Source organism: Rhinopithecus bieti, unplaced genomic scaffold (genome assembly GCF_001698545.2).
Source record: "Rhinopithecus bieti isolate Rb0 unplaced genomic scaffold, ASM169854v2 scaffold_19459, whole genome shotgun sequence".
Lineage (NCBI taxonomy): Eukaryota > Metazoa > Chordata > Mammalia > Primates > Cercopithecidae > Rhinopithecus > Rhinopithecus bieti.
Window position 1 is genome coordinate 3600963 of NW_016809864.1, and position 21046 is coordinate 3622008.

The following is a 21046-nucleotide window of genomic DNA, read 5'->3' on the forward strand; positions in this document are numbered from 1 at the left end:
GGAGGGAAGGGAAGGGAAGGGAAGGGAAGGGAAGGGAAGGGAAGGGAAGGAAGAAAGAAGGAAGGACACTTCACTTAGCTTTTCTGCTTTTATATATGAGGAAACTGGGGTTTCCTAAGACCAAAAAAGAAAACTACATCTCAGTAGGGCCGGGGTCCAGACCTCAAAGAGGGGCTTGAGGACTTGACCCAGAATCACTGGAGATGCTTGTTACAAATGTAGATCCTGGGCCCACTCACTCCTAAGGAATTTGAACATCCGAGTGTCGTGTCCCACTGTATTCATTTTAAAAATGCACCTCCTGGGTACTTCTTACGTACATTAGAGTTTAGACCTAGCTTTTCCTAATCCGCCACCCTAGATGCAATCGCAGTTTGCAACACAGCATCAGTTTACATACCGGCGTTCTTCCCAATGTATTTTTGCTGTTTGCTGAAATAAAACTGTTTTCTTAGTGGTGATTTGAGCTGGGGCCACAGCTGGACGGTAACAGCATTGGAAGTGGATAGTCTTGGGTTTGGTTTCTTGCTCTGCCACTTTTTGGCAGTGACAGAGTAATTTGGCAACCAAAATATTAAACATCTCTGGGCCTTAGTTCCTTCATCTGTCACATGGAAAGAATGATATTGCCTACCATGTCTCTTTAAGAGGGTTTAAATGAGACAATGTAGATAAAATGGCTAAACCAGTGTCTAGCCCATAGTAGGTACTCAGTACATGCTAGTTCTTTCTTTCTTCTAAGAAAATTGACTAAGCCCAATGAGAAATGCTCATGCAGAAGGCACAAGACAGTAGACAGTGTGCAATAGGGTTACAGTTCCATTGGAGTGCATGCATCCTATAGACCATCCCAGAGGAGGGAACACCCACCTAAAGGCAGCTTTAAAACATTACTTCATGAAATTCAGGCTTTTGCAATTTCCTGATTTTCGTTATTGGTTTGGTCATGAGCCGCCGGGTGCAAAGCAGGTGGAAGACAGGAGGGTGATGTGAGGTGAAGTTTTTTAATCAAAATCAAATCCCACTCGCTCCTGAGTTCAGTCCCCTTTGTAAAGCACACAGCAAGCACTGGGGTTTCGATGAGCTTCCTTGGGAATACATAGGGCATAAAATGAATGCACAGAGAGGGTTCTCTGGTTTGCAGAAATGCTTTTGCATCAAGATTGCAATAAACATTTGACTAGTTTGGCCATGTGTCCTTCCGAGGCTAACCCAGCCAGATCCTGTTCATTCCAAAGCCATCTTGCATGACGCTCACACTACACACTGTAGGCACTCAACATACATTTTGTTAATAAATTATTAAATGAAACTGGGCCTAGATGTTCAAAGGAAATTTTGTCTTTCCTGAAAAGGCACTGGGAAATGAGAATCAACCAGAGGGAAGTCTGGAAACCTGTATTCTAGACCAAATATTGGTTTATCCATGTGACAGTCTTTGAGCTCGGTATATAACAGATGCTAAAGTTTCCTCTACTGAAAAATGGAAAGCTTGAGACTATAAATTTTTTTGCCCCCTGGGCCTCTATAAGTAAATATCCCAGGCTTTGCTCTGATTAGCTTACCTTGTCATGTGCCTACCTCTAAACAAATTTGTAGGAGGACAAAGAAATGGAGAATGACTGGGGCGTGGGGAAGTGGAGGGATATGACATCCAAACCACGTGGATTAAGAATAGGAGAGAGGCTTTGGGAGGCCGAGGTGGGCAGATCACCTGAGATCAGGAGTTCAAGACCAGCCTGGCCAGCAGAGTTGGTAAAACCCCAACTCTACAAAAATGCAAAAATTAGCTGGGCATGTTATTGGGTGCCTGTAATCTCAGCTACTCAGGAGGCTGAGGCAGGAGAATCACTTGAACCCAGGAGGTCGAGGTTGCAGTGAGCCAAGATCACACCATTGCACTCCAGCCTGGGTGGCAGAGTGAGACGCCATCTCAGAAAAAAAAAAATAAAAGAATAGGAAAGAGATGCATCTCACATGAAAACTGGGGGCTCTTCTTGGAAGTATGGTGAGTGAATGATTGGTTTTTGTATCAGTCAGCTACTGCCATGATAACACTGCGTAACAAATAACCTCAAATCTCACAGCTTAAAATGTATTTAGTCCAGCATTTATTTAGATCAGGAGTCTATATGCCAGTGATTTCTGCTGGTGTGGGAGGTTCTTCTTATCTCAGGTGATTTCACCCATGTCTCTGGGAGTTGGTTGGATGCTGGCTGATCTAGGCTGGTTTTAACTGGAACAACTTGGGTGAATTGACTCTGCTCCATGTGCCTCATCTTCAAATAAGGCAGCCCAGACATGGTCTCATGAGGGTGGCAGAGGTGCAAGAGAGAAATTCAGACCAACAAGCACTTCTCCAAATGCCTGTATGTCTCATGTCTGCTAACATCTCTTAGTCACATGGAACAGAGTGTGGATACGGAGAAGGTCAAAGAATTGATTCATGCATTAATCTAACATAGGATCCCAAATCTCGTAATTATCTACATTGACATGGTCCCAGGAAACTACAGCCAAGAGGAAGGTGACAAGTAGGACTTAGAATTCTTTCCCTTAATTTGCTTCATTTAGAAAACCACCAGTTGTATGAAATTTCACCAGCTGGGAGGATGATTGGAAGACAGACCAAGCAATGAATTTCTGAAAAAACAAAACAAAAAAAACCTCTTTCTATAGAGCAGCAATGCACAGGAAGGCAGTGAGTGAACACAATTCCATCCAGGACCCTGCATGGGAATCAGGGGGAGGGGATCTGTGGTCAGCTATGGCTGGAGCATGAGCCTGTCCACCTTTGTCCAGTAGCCTTTCAGAAGATGTTGACTGTACAGCAGGACTGCCTAAGCGAAGAGAGAAAGGGCCTGAGGTTTCAGAGGGCTCCTGGCAGCCACAACAAAGGGGGCCCATGGTACAGACTGGACAGCTTTGGTGCAAAGCCCAGGCCAGGGGCTGTGTTAGAATTCTCCCTAGCAAAGGCTCCCTCCTCACTTGGATTGATAGTTTGCCTATATATGAGGTTTTAGAAAAAAAAAATCACAGTACCACCGCCTGTCAGGAGCCTTCAGGGTTAAGACTAAAAAAGCGCCAGGCTCCTGGATGCCCTTTCTGGTTTTCTGTCTTAGAGCAGTATGGCTTTGGGAATGATATGGTGCCCTGGAGGAAGGGCCAGATGCCCTGTGGTTCTTTAGGACCTGGTTCATGTGCAGCTTCCCCTACTTGTGTCTCTGGTGAAATGCAACTAATTTGCCATAAAGACAAATCTTCCCATCTCCTCCCTGGTCCTCTCCTGCTTAGGAAACTCAGGCTTTTTTCCCTACCTTTCTTGTTTCTGTCTGCTGAGACAGCCTCTGGAACCTGCGCGGCTTTATACTATGTAGTTCAAAAGAAGAGAGAAATACCTGGACTTTAAAAAAAAAAAAAAACATGAACTTTTCCCTTTTACTTTTAATTCAGCTTGTGAAGAAGAAAGCAGAGACCCAGAAAATGGTCCTATATAAGTTAAAGTAAATGCTGTTTCACAGTACCCAAAGGTCCCACAAATACCGTGCTTAAGAGAAATAAGTATTTCTTTTTTTAACAGCTTTATTGAGATGTGATTCACCTATCATACAATTCACCTATTTAAAGTGTAAAATCCAATGGTTTTCAGAATGTTCGCAGAATTGTGCAACCATCATTACAGTCAATATTAGAACATTTTCGTCACCCCAAAAAGAAACTATAATCGTTAGTAGACATTTTCCATCTTTCACTGTCTTAGCAGTCCTCTCCCAGCTAACCCTTGGTCCAAGCAATGATTTGCCTATTTTGTGTCTTTATATATTTGCCTACTTTGGATATAGCTGTCTCATGTAATAGACCTGTGTTAGTTTGTTTCCATGCTGCTAATAAAGACATACCTGAGACTCGGTAATTTATAAAGGAAAGAGGTTTAATGGACTCACAGTTCCACATGGCTGGGGAGGCCTCACAATCATGGTAGGAGGCCAGGGGGATCACAAAACACGTCTTACATGGCAGCAGGCAAGAGAGCGTGTGCAGGGGAACTCCCTATTATAAAACGGTCAGATCTCATTAGACTTATTCACTATCATGAGAACAGCACAGGGAAAACCTACCCCCATGATTCAGTTGCCTCCCACCAGGTCCCTCCCATGACACATGGGAATCATTACAATTCAAGGTGAGATTTGGGTGGGAACAGAGCCCAACCATATCACAACCCAAGAAGAGTAGTCCAGGTTGCTGGGCAGCTGTACTCCAAGTGGTCACTCCGGGACCCAGGTTCCTCCAAGCTTGTTGCACTATGACTCTTACCATCTTGTCCTCGTCTGCATTGTTATAGTTGGTTGCTGTCACTGCATATTTCTGGCCTGGGGGAAGAGGAAAGAGAGGAGCCCCAGAACAAGTATTTTTTTTTTTTTAAAGCAAGTCAGGTAAAGCAGAAGTTGGACACATCACTTTTGCTGTTACTTCATTGGTGGGAGATCAGTTTCATGGCCAAATGTAGCTTCCAAGAAGGCTGGTAAATCTAGTTCCAAGTTGAGTGACCATGTGTCCAAGAAAAAAAAAGGAGAATAAATCCAATCTGGGAGATAAGTAGCAGTCAGCTACAGCATTTTCTCCGAGGGGAATATACATTTCAGGAAATGTACCATGCGCTGCATATAATGTTCTGAGTTTTTACAAGCCTTGTTTCATTTACTTCTAAACTACACTCCACAAGGTATATTTTCTTATCCTAATTTTATAATCTTTATATTTTCTGATGATGACAGAAATAGCAGCTACTACCCTTTGAATACCTGCTATGAGGCAGTGACGTTGGCCTTTTTCAGGATGCAAGGTACTCTACATGATTCTCTTCAATACTCTCCATCCCCAGGTCACATAGGCCTGGTTATTTTAGTTTCAATTTTATAGGTGAAGCTTGGAGATTTGAATTCAGATCCATCTGCTGTCAAAGTTTACACTCTTTCTTCCATATGGTAAAGAAGATTTTGTAGTCACAAAAGTCAGACATGCCTAGGTGTGGTGGCTCACGCCTGTAATCCCAGTACTTTGGGAGTCTGAGGCGGGAGGATTGCTTGAGCTCGGGAGTTTGAGACAAGCCTGGACAACATAGTGAGACCCCCTTTTCTACAAAATAAAACAAAATAGCCAGGCATGGTGCTGCATGGCTATAGTCCTAGATTCTCGGGAGGCTGAGGTGGGAGGATCACTTGAACCCAGGAGATCAAGGCTGTAGTGAGCTCTGATCATGCTCCTGCACTCCAGCCTGGGTAACAGAGTGAGATGTGCATACTTCCAAACTTTGTTATCTGTCGTATAAAACCGGTGCATTGAATCCTTCAAATTCCCAGCCATATTAACTCCTGTTTCCTTCTCAACATTCCCAGATCTCATTGTCTTGTCTTTCAAGACTGGGGGCTCTACCCTAGCTTTCAAGAACCTAGTATAGAATTCAAAACCAACACATTGGTTCTTTGTCATCATTTGTATCAGTCTGTTCTCATGCTGTGTAACAGACTGAGATGGAGTAATTTATAAAGGAAAGAGTTTTGATGGACTCACAGTTCCACATGGCTGGGGAAGCCTCACAATCATGGTGGAAGGCAAGGAAGAGCACAGCACGGGAAAAGCCCGCCTCCATGATTCAATGACTTTCCACTGGGTCCCTCCCACAATGTGTGGGGATTATTACAATTCAAGGTGAGATTTGGGTGGGGACGCAGAGCCAAACCATATCCTCATTGAAAGTGAAGGGATAGACTGGATGCAGTGGTTCATGCCTGTAATCCCAGGACTTTGGGAGGCCAAGACGGGCGGATCACGAGGTCAGGAGATTGAGACCATCCTGGCTAACATGGTGAAACCCCGTCTCTACTAAAAAAAAAAATACAAAAAACTAGCTGGGTGAGGTGGCGGGCACCTGTAGTCCCAGCTACTCGGGAGGCTGAGGCAGGAGAATGGCGTAAACCTGGAAGGTGGAGCTTGCAGTGAGCTGAGATCCGGCCACTGCACTCCAGCCTGGGTGACAGAGCGAGACTCCGTCTCAAAAAAAAAAAAAAAGAAGAGAAAGTGAAGGGATAGACTGGATGCAGTGGTTCATGCCTGTAATCCCAGGACTTTGGGAGGCTGAGGCAGGTGGATCACAGTCAGGAGTTTGAGATCAGCCTGGCCAACATGGTGAGACCCCCTCTCTACTAAAAGTATGAAAATTAGCTGGGTGTGGTGGTGGGGGCCTGTAATCCCAGCTACTTGGAAGGCTGAGGCAGGAGAATTGCTTGAATCCGGGAGGTGGATATTGCAGTGAGCAGAGATTGCACCACTGCACTACAGCCTGGGTGATAGAGCTAGACTCAGTCTCAAAAAAACAAAAAACAAAAACGAAACAAAGCAAAAAGTGAAGGGGTAGTGGAAGCACAAGGACAAGAAAATTTGATTAAAATCTCAAAATACAATCTCACTACATTGTCATGGAGGGAATCAGTGGGATATGGCATGAAAAGCCCAGGAAACCACATCAACCTCAATGGTTCAGAGGACACACTGAATGAGAAAACACATGCAAAGCTCCCGGTGAGTGCCTGGACTGGAGTGATGGTGAAGAAACCTCAGTCTCAGTTCTCACTTCCATCATTAGTCTACAGCTCTATTTAATCCAGTCCTGTTATAGGAAACCAACTTCCTGTCTGTGACTAGCCAGTACTCCAGCCAATGTCCACATAACTCAGAGGATGCTAGATCCCTGCCTCTTGTAATGCAGTAGCCAACCTGGCAGGGAGTCTCACATCACCCCCAGCTCTCCCCTCCTACCCCACCTTAAGGAAGAAAAAGATAAACATATTTTGCCTTGATGGCAAATTTCTGGGCTTTGTTAAACTTTTAACCGTGACATCTTGATGTTTTCTCTTGAGAATATGATATTTACACATCTGCCCCAATCCCTGATATTTTGAGAGGAAGAATCAAGAAGAGTGTTTTCCCTGCATAACTCTCACCCCATCCACCACATTCTTTAGTTTTGAAGGAATATTTTCCTGCAGATAGATCCTTGTCAAAGGAGTAATATTCATTTTTCATTGCAGGCAACGTAGAATGCCTACGTTGCAATATTCTACACAGCAGGCAAAAGGTTCCCTAAATATTGAGTGTGATGGTCATAAATTCAGGTAGTGGAGCCAGGTGTCCTGGGTTCAAGTCTCAGCTCCATTTTTTGGACAAACGGTCAAAGCGCTCTGAGCCTCAGTTTCCCACTTATAAAATAAGACCAATGGTAACACCTACGTCGTTAGGATGTTGAGAGTATTGAAGGGGGTAGCAAATGTAAATTCCTAGTGAAGGTAGTAGCATAGAACACACATTTAAGAAAGGTGAGCAGTTTGCCATTGACAAGAGTGGGGAAATAGAGAGGAAGTCCCTGTCGATACTCAGACTTCTGATATACCTAAACAGTCTCTTTAATCGATCCCTGCCTCCTTCACCTGACTTTATTCTACCTCCCTCCCCCAAGCTAGGTCTGCTAAAGAGTATCCAGGTCTCTGCACATTCTCATACAGGAAGATGGATCCTAGTTCGCCTGTTTGGGAAACAAAAGCACTTAACCCGAGCTCCAGCCCTTCAATCCCTGTAAAGAACAGATCATTCAGTCTTCAGTGATACAGACTGAATGACCAGGAGATGAAACATCCTGCCCTGTTCTCATATTTCATGGACTGTCATTGGAATTGGAATATCATCAGTGCTTTCCTTCTTTCATCACATGCATATTATTGCACCCCTAGGGGCTGGATGTTGAGGATAAAGCAGTGAGCAAAACAAATACAACCTCTGCCCTAAGTGGAGCTTTATATTCTGGTTAAGAGAGACAGAGCATACACAAGTAACCAAAAAAGATAACTTTATATATTAATATGGCCTATGAACATATTAAAATAGGGAGAGGTCTTCAGAGCCATGGGTGGGAGTGTCTTCTTTGGGTATTAGGAGGGTTTTTCAGGTGGTAGCCTTTGGTCACAGGTCCAGAGGGCAAGAAAGAGTATTTAAGCAGTAGAAACAGCAGGGATGAGGTCCAAAGGCCCTGAGATGGTGACAAGCTTGGTGTGTTCAGGAATAGAAAGGAATCTCATGTATGGTGGAATAGTACCCCCGTAAATCCATGTCCACTCGGAACCTCAGGCTGGGAATGCACATGGAAATAGAGTCTTTGCAGAGGTCATCAAGTTGAGGATATATTGAATTAATGTGGGCCCTAATCCAGTGGCTGATATCCTTATAAGAAGGGAGAAATTTGGACACACACACACACACACACACACACACACACACACACACACGCACACGGAAAATGGCCACATGAAACCTAAGGCAGAGATTGGAATGCTGTAACTTCCAAGGCAAGAGATGCCAAGGATTGCCAGAAACCACCAGAAACTAGAAGAGGCAAGAATGGATCCTCTGGTGGAGCCTTCAGAGGGAGCATGGCCCAGCCAACTTCTGGCCTTTGGAGCTGCAAGAGAATGTATTTCTGTTGTTTTAAGCCATCAAGTTTGTGGTACTTTGTGATGGCAGCTTTAAGAAACGAACACACCTGGTGATGTGTTCACAATAGGTATGGAGGAGAGGAGGGTGTACAGGTAGCCAGAGTCCAGGTCAAACAGACCTCAGGGACCATTGCAAAGAATTTGGATTTTATTAAGTGTGATGGGAAGATGAATTGCTGCCTTTTGTCATACCCTTGAGCCAAAAGCAGAAACCGATGAGGAAATGTGAAAGCTTTGGTTGGGGCATTGCTTACCAGGTGAAACCCATCAGCTGTGACCCAAGATTATTACCAAGCACGAATGAGTGGTAGGAACCCCTCCCTAAGATATCTTTGCCTCAAGGAAAGGAGGTAGGTGGGAGACTGCCTGCTGAGACCCTCAGATGTGCAGCTTGTTTTGGAAACTGGTTATTACCTTGACGTTCTCCCTTTCCACGGCAGCCAGGCTCCATCCCGCCCCGCACCTGTACAAGTGTCTGCTGCTAATTAACAGAGAGACAGATGGAGGAAGGTATAGTTTAATTTTACAGCCCCAGTTTCTTCAAGGCAATTAGGTTCATTGGAAGGAAAGCACCTTTTTCTTTCCTCTTCTTCTTTTGTAAATGAAGAAAAATCAAACAGGAGAGGGCCAGTGTTGTTGAAAGGCTCACACATCTGTTTTCTGGTCGGTTTGTCAGTCATCTGCCCACGAGGTACCGGGGCTGATTAGGTTAATGCATTTATTAATGGGGCTTGCAAGACTGTTCAATGAGTCTGTTATTTCTTTCACAAGGAGCTTTTCAATATACTAAGACAGGGGCCACACTGCACAAAGCCAAGAGTGGCTAGATAAGCATTTCTTTCTCCTCACCTGGCTCCAAACCAGAGGGAAACAGAAACATTATGAAAACAGGGTTTCATGAAAACTGCACTTCCAGGTAATGGAAATGATTCATCCATCTAACCGCTAACCACCTCCTTGTTGAAATAATCTTGAAAATATCTCTTTGGAGGATAGTTTCATGCACCAGGCACCAGTTCAGTGCCTACACTGCACTTCTCTAAGAGAACACCTGAGGTGTAGGGCGGGAGAATGGTTAAATGAATAGGTATGAATGATATAATCTTGCCTGTAGGACATTAGATGGCCTGAGGATCCCTTGCCTTCTTCACTCTACAACTCAGATATCCTTTCAGGTTCTTGAAACTACTCAGCTCCTTCTCACCTCAAAGCTTTTGCAAATGCTGTCATGTATCAGTTATTAACTGCTGCATAACAAATGACTCCAAATCTTGGTTGCTTAGAATAGCAACTATTTATTGAGATCATGATTCTGGGGCAATTGGGAAGTTCTTCTTGTTTGGGCTGGATTGGCTCCTCTCAGTTGGGTTTTCTTGGTTTCTGGCTCTGCTGTTAGGTGGCTGATGGTCTAGGATGGCCTCACTGAACATGTTGCAGTTAGCAGTCAGTTGGTTGTGGTGAACAGGGGTAACTGGCCTATGAGTTTCTCATCCTCCAGAAGTCTAGCGGCTCCCTTCTTCACATGGAGGCAGATTTCTAGAGCCTTAGAGTAGAAGTTGGTAGAATCTACTGGTCCAAGCCCACCATAATGCCAGGCCATATTCAAGGCATGGGGAAATAGACTCCACTTCTTGATGGTAGGAGCTGCAAAGTATGTTGGTCATTCTGGCAATTTGCCACATATTTCCTCATGTGGGTTGCTCTTTCCATTACTCTTCACCTTCTGATCTCAGCTTAAAGAGCTCTTTCTCAAGAGGCAGGATTAATGCCTGCCTCCCTAGTAGAATGTTTATCCCAGGATGGCAGGAACCATGTCTGTTTCTGTTTCTGATTGTCTTTCATATTTCAGGTATCCAGCACATGGTGGGTACCTGTTTGATGAATGACTAAATGATTGAACGAACAGCTCGAAGACTGCAGCATGGACAATGGATTAGAGGAGGTGAAACAAGGCAGGGAGGCCAGTGTGGTTACTGAAGGAGAACAATGTTCAAAGGGGGTAGGAGAAAGGGAATAGGTTAAGGAAGTATTTGTTAGATATAGCTGGAAGGACTTGTTGGTTTGACAGTTGTGCTGCAAGAGAAGAAGAGAATGAAGTCAACCATCGCTCCCAAGTTTCTGGCATAAGTGGCTAAGGAGAGGGTGGTGAGAGGTAAGGAAGAGGTAAGGAAGAGGCTGAAGAACAGATTCAAGTAGTGTTGCTGGGTTCAGGCATGGCCATCTTGGGTCAGAGATGCTGGTGAATCTGTCCAGGAGGTAACTAGATACATAAATTTTGAAGTCTAAAGGGGAATCTTAGAGTAGCTTTCTATTGAAGTTTCATGGCACTGGAAATCTGGAACTTTCCTCTAAAAGGCAGGAAATGGGTTCAAGTCCCAGCTCTAATATTAGCTTGTGCTACCTTAAACAATAAAGCTTCCCTGACCACCATCTCCCTCCTGATCAGATCAAGGCCCCTTTGTGTGCCCTTTCATGGAGTAAACTAGGCACTCAACAAACATGGTGGGAGGAAGAAGGAAAGAAGGGAGACAAAAAAGAAGGTAGCTCGGTGTGGATGAATGCCTGCTTTTTGCCTAGCAAGTTGCCTGCCATAGAGTAAGTGTTCAAAACATGTCTGTCGAATTTAATCCAGGGCTTCTTTCTTAAGGCAGGGAATAGATAAAATATAGGTATTGAGCATTTACTACATTCCAGGAATTCTGCTGTGTAGCAGGTATATCTCATGCAATTCATTGCTCAAAATAAACCCAAGAGTGGTTCATATTATCCCCATTTCACACCTGAGGAAACAGGCATAAATGGTTCAGTGCTGTTCCCAAGGTCTCATAAACTCAGATCTGTCTCATTCCAGAGCCAGCAGACTTTCTTGTTCCCTCCACTCTTGCCCCAAGTACCAAACACTTTCTGTGCCCAGGGAGTACCCAATACCAGGTTCACCAAGCAACCAGCTCAGAATTAGGTAAGGAGGATGGTGTGGATTCTCCATGTGGGTCTCAGTGTTTCCTCTCAATGGGATTTTCCCCCCCATCTGCACAGATATGGACAGACTTGAATACCTCTGTATCTGCTTTTCTTTAGAACTTTCTGAGGGGACATCACTTATTGAAGCTGCTGGGATGCTTAATTCACAATTTATTTTGTCTGTTTCTCAGAAGCAGGAAACATTGAATGCATCCCTTGCTCAGAGCAAACCTCAGACTGGTCTGATGTCTGGAAAGAGGAACATGGGAAATAATGATGCTGGATCATTATAAGGCATATAATGAGGGCGAGTGAGATTTTTCAGTGAGAGATTACTGGGAGGAAAATGAAAAGACAGCTTCCACCCCTATTCTTATCCTGATATTCTCTATGCTGTCACTGTATTTTGCTCATTTTTTTTTTTTTTTTTTAGTTTTAAGTTCAGGGGTACAAGTGCAGGTTTGTTACATAGGTAAACTTTTGTCATGGGGGTTTGTTGTATAGATTATTTCATCCCCCAGGTATTAAACCTAGTACTCATTATTTTTTCTAATCCTCTCACTCCTCCTATTCTTATCATTATCATTCATCAAATATTTACTGAGGCCAGGTGTGGTGGCTCACACCTGTAATCCCAGCACTTCAGGAGGCCAAGGTGGGTGAATCACTTCAGGTCAGGAGTTCGAGACCAGCCTGACCAACATGGCAAAATCCTGTTTCTACTGAAAATACAAAAATCAGCCAGGCGTGGTGACATACACCTGGAATCCCAGCTACTTGGGAGGCTGAGACAGGAGAATCACTTGAGCCCAGGAGGCAGAGGCTGTAGTGAGCTAAGACTACACCACCATACTCCAGCCTGGGTGACAGAATGAGACACTGTCTCAAAAAACAATTTTTACTGAGTCCTTAATATCTGCCAGGAACTAGGTTGGACATTGCTTATATAATGCTGGGCAAAAGTCATACCTGGTCTTCTTGAAACACTAGTGAGTGAGATGGGTGATAATGAATGAACTGCATAAACAAGTGTAAAATGACAGTCATGATAAATGCCATAGGGAGGAGCTTATTATGGAGCGATCTGACCTTGTGAGACTTTCTAGAAGGGAGAGGGACCTGAGGGGAGAGGCAGCGGGGCATAATAGGAGTGAGGTGGGAAGATACTTCCCTTTAGCTCTCTAACAAAAAAAACCCCTATGTGCTGGAACTGTGATAATGGCAGGGGCTATCCCTGTGGTTCTCAACCCTGGCTGCACATTAGAGTCACCTGAGGGACTTTGAAATTCTATGTCTAGGCCACACTCTCTGAGATTCTGATTAAATAGGTTTGGGAAGGGGTCCAGGTGTCTGAACACTTTTAAAGCTCCCCCGTGTGATTTCCATATACTGCCAGGACTGAGAACTACTGAGCCACTGAGATGGAAGGATATTTCTGCTCTCAAAGAACTCATGGTCTAGTGGGGAAACAGATGTGAACACAGAAAATTATAAAATAGCATAGTCAGTGTTATGATGGAGACAGCAGGGGTGGCTGAGAAAGTCTGAGGGAATGAGGGAGGCAACATCTTAGCTAAGTCTTGCAAGATGAGTAACAGTGAGCCTTGTGCTAATGAAGGGGGTAGACTCTGCAGCTCAGACACATGGTTCTTAGACCAGATAGGGGACCTCGTTATAAATACTACTATGACTGGCTAGCTCCCCTTCATAGCACTTACCATAGTTATACTTCTATGTAATTTGGGGGATTATTTGACCACCACCTCCCTCCTGATCAGATCAAGGCCCCTTTGTGTGCTCTTTCAGGTAGTAAACTAGGCACTCGATGAACATGGTGGGTAGAAGAAGGAAAGAGGGGAGACAGAAAAGAAGGCAGGTTGATTTGCATGAATGCCTGCTTCCCTACCAGAATGCCCACCCCAGCAGAGCAGGAACCATGTCTGTTTCTGATTCTCCTTCATATTTCAAGTGTCCAGCACATGGTGGGTACCTGTTTGATGAATGACTAAATGGTTGAACAAACAGCTCAAAGACTGCAGCATGGACAATGGATTAGAGGAGGTGAAACAAGGCAGGGAGGCCAGTTTGGTTACTGAAGGAGAACAATGTTCAAAGAGGGTAGGAGAAGGAGAATAAGTTAAAGAAATATTTGTTAGATACAGCTGGAAGGACTTGTTGGTTTGACAGTTGTGCTGCAAGAGAAGAAGAGAATGAAGTCAACCATCACCCCCAAGTTTCTGGCTTAAGTGGCTAAGGGGTGGGTGGTCCCATGTGAGAGATAAGGAAGAGGCTGAAGAATAGATCTGAGTAATTTTGCTGGGTTCAGGCATGGCCACCTTAGTTACAGGAAAGGAGTTCTGATCTAGACCCCAAGAAAGGGTTCTTGGATCTCATGCAAGAAAGAATTCAGGGCGAGTCCATAGAGTAAAGTGAAAGTAAGTTCAATAAGAAAGTAGAGGAATAAAAGAATGGCTACTCCATAGCCAGAGCAGCCCTGAGGGCTGCTGGTTGCCCATTTTTATGGTTATTTCTTGATGATATGCTAAAGAAGGGGTGGATTATTTATGCCTCCCCTTTTTCAACCATACAGGATAACTTCCTGATATTGCCATGACATTTGTAAACTGTCATGGCGCTGGTGGGAGTGTAGCAGTGAGGACGACCAGAGGTCGCTCCCATGGCCATTTTGGTTTTGGTGGGTTTGGGTCAGCTTCTTTACTGCAACCTGTTTTGTCAGCAAAGCCTTTATGACCTGTGTCTTGTGCCAGTCTTCTATCTCATCCTGTGACAAAGAATGCCTTAACCATCTGGGAGTGCAACCCAGTAGGTCTCAGCCTCATTTTACCCAGCCCCTATTCAAGATGGGGTTGCTGTGGTTCACACGCCTGTGGCAGTTGTCTTGCAAGAGAAGAAGAGTGTGAAGTCAACCATTGCTCCCAAGTTTCTGGCTTAAATGGCTAAGGGGTGGGTCATCCCATGTGAGAGATAACAAGGAGGCTAAAGAACAGATCTGAGTAATGTTTCTGGGTTCAGGCATGGCTACCTTGGGCCAGAGATGCTGGTGAATCCGGGAGGTAATGACATATAAATTTTGATGTCGAAGGGGGAAACTTTGAGTATTCTTCTATTGAAGTTTCATGGCACTGGAAATCTAGAACTTTCCTCCGAAAGGCAGGAAGATGGGTTCTAGTCCTAGCTCTAATATTAACTTGTGCTACCTTAAACAATTTATGACATTTCAGGAACGTGTGATCTTCACAGCCTTAGCATATTCCAAGATTCCTTTTGGCTTTGACATTCCATACCTTCAGGTAGCCCTAGAATTTAAAGAGGAACTTTCTGTTGAAAGGCTTTATCAGTCGGAGCTATTTGCATTACAAGGGATATAAACTCAAATATTAGAGTTGGGACTAGAACCCATCTTCCTGCCTTTTGCAGGAAAGTTCTAGATTTTATACATAGCAAGTTAATATGTGGCTTCCTGGGGTGTTGCCTTGGGCGGTAGTCTGAGTGGAGGCCACGCTAGCCAGGAAAGAGTGCTGTGATCAATGAATGATGTCTAGCATAGACACGGAGTCAGAAACGGTGACATAGTTTTGTTTCAGTCCTGAAACCAAAGGTTTCCCTCTACGGCCTTTCAAATCATGTTGATTGAATGTAGGTTCTACTCTGGGTCAGCCATTAGCTCTGGGTAACCTTCGTTTAATCATTTTATATGCCAGAGCAGCTTGACAGTTTCCTTATTTGTCAAGCAGCAGTAATAGTCCCCATCTTTTCTACCTTCATTGTTGAAAGGATCTGATGAGAAACGAAGCATAGAGCCCTGTAAGGAGCAGAATCAGATACAAAGATGCAAAGGAGAATCAGAAACAGATATGGTTCCTGCCCTGCTGGGGTGGACATTCTAGTAGGGAGGCGGGCATTCTTTAACCTTTATGTAAATTCACCTGTGTGACACTGTGAGATCCGGACATGTGGATGAAGGAGCAAATACTTCTCATCTCCTGAGAGATGAAAGTTCAAAATTTTATTGCTAATGACTTAATTTTAAAAGTGTAGATAATCTTATAATAAAAGAATTCAGAAATAAAATAAAAGGAGGTCTCATAAAATTGTCAAATAAAAATCACATAAGAAAAGAGTCAGCAAACCGCCATGGCACATATATAGCTCATGTAACAAACCTGCATGTTCTGCACATGTATCCCCAGAACTTAAAGTATAACTTTAAAAAAAGAAAAGAAAGTGTCGATGAAAAGAGTCAAATTCTGTCAAATACTTGAAGAGATTTATTCTGAGCCAAATAGGAGTGAGCATGACCTGTGACACAACCCTCAGGAGTCCTAAGAACATGTGCCCAGGGTGGTTGGGCTGCAGCTTGGTTTTATACCTTTTAGGGAGGTGTGAGAAATCAATCAAATACGTTTGAGAAATATGCAGGTTTGGTCCAGAAAAATGGGACAATTCGAAGCGGGGGGATTGGAGGGGAGCTTCAAGGCTATAGGTAAATGTAAACATTTTCTGGTTGACAGTTGGTTGAGTCTAAAGACCTGGGATCGATAGAAAGGGAATGTTCAGGTGAAGATAAAAGATTATGGAGACGAAGGTTCTTTTGAAGTCTTATAGTGGCTGCCCTTAGAGACAATGGATGACAAGTGTTTCCTGTTCAGACTTTTAAAAGGTGCTAGACTCTCAGTTAATCTCTTCAGGATTGGGAGGGCCTGGAAGAAAAAGATCTAGCTATGACAATAGAGCTTCTTTACAGATGTAGGTTTTACCCCACAAAAAAACGTCTTTTCAGGGCCATTTCAAAATACGACAAAAAAAACATGTTTGGGGGTAAAATATTTTGATTTTCTTCTTTGTCATGTAATGTTGTGCCAGAAGCAGATAGGAAAGTAAGTCACGATATATAGGGTTAAATAAAACCCATCTGATGAGAATTTATGGTTTGTAGGGTGTGACTCCCAGACGCCTTAGACAGAAATTTGGGCAAGATAAGAAAAAATCAGAGCTTAGTCCTCAGAAGAAAGAAAGACAGAGAAAGAGAAGTAAAAATGAAGGAAGAGAGGGAGGGAGGAAGAAAGAGAGAGAGGAAGAAGGAAGAAGGAAGGAAGGAAGGAAGGAAGGAAGGAAGGAAGGAGGGAAGGAAGGAAGGAAGGAAGGGAGAGAGGGAGGGAGGGAGGGAGGAAGGAAGGAGTCACTGAGTGCTGGAGAGAGTGTAGTTAAATTGAGTGGAAATTGGTAAAACTCTTTTGTAGAGGAGTTGGAACTATACATCAAGAGCCTTAACAATGTTTATACTCTTTGGCCAAATAATTCTGTGTTTTATAATCCAGATCAAAGGTCAGCAAACTTTTTAAAAAAGGATTGGGTAGTAAACATCTCAGGCTCTTCAGGCCTCACAGTTGAGTTTCAACAAGCACTTAATTCTACCATATCAGAACAAAAGCAGCTATGGATTATACATAAATGAATGGGTATGGTTTTGTTTCCAATAAAACTTTGTTTACAAAATAAGGATGTGGCCAGATTTGGCCCGTGGATCATAGTTTGCCAATCCCTGATCTAAATTAAGAAAACAGGCCTGGTGCGGTGGCTCACACCTGTAATCCCAGCACATTGGGAGGCCAAGGTGGGAGGATTGCTTGAGCCCACGAGTTCAAGACCAGCCTGGGCAACATGGTGAAACCTCATTTCTACAAAAAATTACAAAAATTAGCCTAGTGTGGTGGTGCTTGCCTGTGGTCCCAGCTACTCAGGAGAATCATCTGAGCCTTGGAGGTGGTGAGCTATGATGGTGCCACTGCACTCCAGCCTGGGCAGCAGAGTAAGATCCTATCTCAAAAAATAATAATAAATAAATAAATAAGAAAACATTTTTAGAATTATGCTAAATTCAAACTTCTAAATACAAAGAGAGGTTTAGGTGAAAAGAAAAGTTGCTATTACAACTTTATTTGTAATAGCAAACTATTGGCACAACTAGAACACTCATCAATAGGGGGATTCATTAATTTTTATAGTTCCACTCAATGAAATGCTACATACACATGAAAATCCTGTTTATTAATAATTTATAACAACATGGAGAAATGCTTCATAGAACATTACATGAGAAATAGAAACAAACTTATTTATCATAATGATGATAATGGTGGTGGATAATATCTAAGCACTTTACACAAGTGATATCATTTAACTCTCCAAACAGACGTATGAAGTATACTTTTCTATTGTAATGACTTTCCTTATGGAGAAGCTGATGCTGACAAATGTTAAGTAATTTAGTCAAGATTAAGCTGCTGGCAGGTGTCAGAGTTGGAATGTGAATACAGGTCTGTTTAACTGCTAAAAGCAAAAACAAAGGCAAACAAACCAGCCAAGAAAAATCCCAAATTAAACTCTGTTTATTAAAAAAAAAAAAAAAAAACAGAAGAAAAGACACTCAAAAGTTGTTATCGGCTGTCATGATTGGTAGGTGATAGGAAGATCGCTTAACATGTTCAGTATTTTCTCTAGTGAGAATGTATCATTTTAATAAAAAAGAACAGGGGAATTTCATAGGTAAACCAACAATGGCAGAATGGTAGGTGGGACTGTGGGGAGAGAAGTGTTTATTTCGGGGGGTCTAGAGGTTCCCTTGGGGATGCCCTTAATCCTCTTGGTCCTGCTCTTTGTTTGTGAAAAGGACGTGGTGCTGCACTTCCTCTGTCTTGTTCTAGGTGGAGTTTCTAGTGTGTCTCGTTTGGACTGCTGGCTTATCTTTATGCTGTTCTTGGGTTGACATGTCAGTCTCTCTCTCTAACTCTCTCTCTCTCTCTCTCTCTCTCTCTCTTCTCTTTCTTCCCCTTCTTCATCCACCTGTTCCGCTGTGCAGCTGACAAGGTCAATGATGACTTCTACACCAAGCGACGGCACCTGGCTGAGCTGGCTGCTAAGGGGAACCTACCTTTGCACCCCGTAAGAGTGGAGGACGAGCCCGGGGCCTTCAGCCCTGAGCATGGTCCTGCCAAGCAGAATGGACAGAAGTCCCGCACCAACAAGATGCCCCCACATCCCCTGGCCTACAACTCTACCACCAACTTTAAGGGCTGGGACCCCAACGAGCAGTCCCTCCGGCGGCAGGCTTACGGCAACAAGGGCAAGCTTGGCACGGCCGAGACAGGCTCCAGCGACCCCTTGGGAACTCGCCCCCAGCACTACCCACCCCCACAGCCATACTTCATCACCAATAGCAAAACAGAAGTGACTGTCTGAGCTTTCACCACAGGGAGCACCCTGGAGACCACACTCAACTAAGAGAGGCAAAAAACAACCCCGCCCACACCCTCCCTGTCCTCCCCCAACACGTGCATCCACACACTCACTCTCAACAAGAACCAACTCTAAACCTACTGGGGGCACGGAGTCGCGTTTTTCCTAGGTCATGCCTATAACGTGTCGGCGGGCAGCTGAGAAAGACCGAAGCGTGGACATTCAGCAATACAGCAAAGGGGAAACTGAGGCACACTCTTTCCACTCCAGGACCAAGGTGGCCAACTCACATGCCCAAACCATGGGGCTGAGTTTTCTTTTCCTCCTAACTTGAAACTGAAATCCATGATGACAAAGTATAAAAGTAGCACAATTTAGAGAAATTGTCCATTTGAGCACATACACTACTTGCCACGTGCTGTCTGTTTCTAGGTTCGAGAGCCAGGGTGGAAGTGGCGAAAGAGAATGAGGGAGGACACAAGAGAAGAGTGCATTCTGGAAGAGGAGTTGTTCTGGGAGGAATTTGCCCACATCAGAAGCATTTTTCTAATTCCAAGAAGTGGTGACGTGGACGTAAAATTTTGACAGAGCATGAAACAGTAACTGGACCCCAACCATTCTATTTATAGTACTTTTCATATCATCCATATTGAACGCAAAAAACAACAAACTCTCAGACTCACAAAAAATAAATAGACCCTGAACCCACCAACAATGATGGGAAGGAAAAAAACAAAAAAAACATTTTAGAGAACTCCCATAAGGACCATGACCGTGGAAATGGGAGGGATGGACTTTTATGACAGCGAGAGGGTCCGGAGAGTATCGAATAACTTTTTAAAAAGAGAATTTAAATGTAAGCCCACTACAAAACAAATAAAAACAGCAAATTAGGTTGTTTTTTTTTTTTTTTTTTCCAAAATCTTGAAGACTTGTTGACATTAACAACAACAAATCCACAGCTGGAAAAGTCCACAGGAGATCAGATGAGGATCCAGAAGACTCTGATTTCTGGGTTTTGCCTCTAAGAGCTGAAACAGCCACAGAAACAAGTCCTCTATAAACTGTATGTCCCTGATATCCCTTTCCCTTCAGCGCGTTGCCGCCGCCGCTGCCAAACTTCAACTGCTTTGGACTGAAAATGTCATAAGCGTGGGTGGTGCCTTCAATGTGTTACTGTTGTTTCATGACAGTCTTGTTTCCCAAGTGCAACCTGTGTTCTTTTAGCCTTCCTTCCTCTTGTTTTTCTGCAATAGTAGAAGATGTTTCCATCTTTCCTTTGTAGGTGAGCCCACCCCATAACACCCTCTGAGGGGCTGCTACAATGTCAGGGGTGCCCAGGAGCAAAGACCTCCCTACTCTCTACACTATCAAAATGAGTCTTTCCATTTTCTAGCCCTCCCAAACCTGTCAGATGTTTCTTGGTCCCGTAATTCCCATGGTCCCTCCAAATTACCTCCCCAAATACTTCATGTGTTCATCTGCCATCTAGAATATCCTGAGGTTCTTTTTCTCGTTGGTTCTCATAATCCATAGTCCTTGGGGTCCCAACAAAGTCAGTTTTCCTACAAGTTGTGTTTGTTTTGTGGAAGCCCAAAGAAGTAGATGGAGAGAGAAGAGATTTTTATCTAATGTGAAAGGTTTTTCAACTAGCCCCTAAAGGTCTTAGGTCGTTAATTAACCTTCAACAGACCCACAGCAACTCTGGTGTCAGAAGCTATAAATGGTCTGGCCAAACAAGACTCAGAGTATTTTCTGAAATCCTGAACTGCAGGGTTCTGCCTCACCTGTCTCTCCATTCTGACATCATGAAATGAGCAAAACCAGATATTTATTCTCCTTTTCACTCCCAGCAGATACGAGGACATCAACAATGCAGTTGATCCCTCTGGGCCTCAGTCTCCCATCTGAAACATGGGGAATTGGGGTAGGTCAAGCTTTTTGAAACCGCAAAACCTCTACCTGTTTTTAAAAATGAGATCTTCTGGTCAGGTGCAGTGGCTCATGCCTGTAATTCCAGCACTTTGGGAGGCCAAGGCAGGCGGATCACCTGAGGTCAGGAGTTTGAGATCAGCCTGGCCAACATGGTGAAACCCTGTCTCTACTAAAAATACAAACATTAGCCGGGCGGGGTGGTGGGCACCTGTAATCCCAACTACTCAGGAGGCTGAGGCAGGAGATCACTTAAACTCGGGAGGCTGCAGTGAGCTGAGACCACACCACTGTTCTCTAGCCTGGGTGACGGGGTGAGACTGTCTCCAAAAAAAAAAAAAAAAAAAAAA

At 43.9% G+C, this 21046-nt stretch overlaps 1 protein-coding gene across 2 annotated transcripts in view; it reads left to right on the forward strand.

Moving 5' to 3' along the window:
• Nucleotides 1-21023, forward strand: part of SHISA9 (shisa family member 9) — a 344219-nt gene extending 323196 nt beyond the window's left edge. For both annotated transcript variants that reach the window (XM_017890724.1, XM_017890723.1), the window contains one exon: nt 18388-21023. In XM_017890724.1, the coding sequence (XP_017746213.1) occupies nt 18388-18767 (380 nt within the window). In that variant the 3' untranslated portion in view covers nt 18768-21023. The remainder of the gene's footprint in view (nt 1-18387) is intronic.
• Nucleotides 21024-21046: the final 23 nt, after the last annotated feature.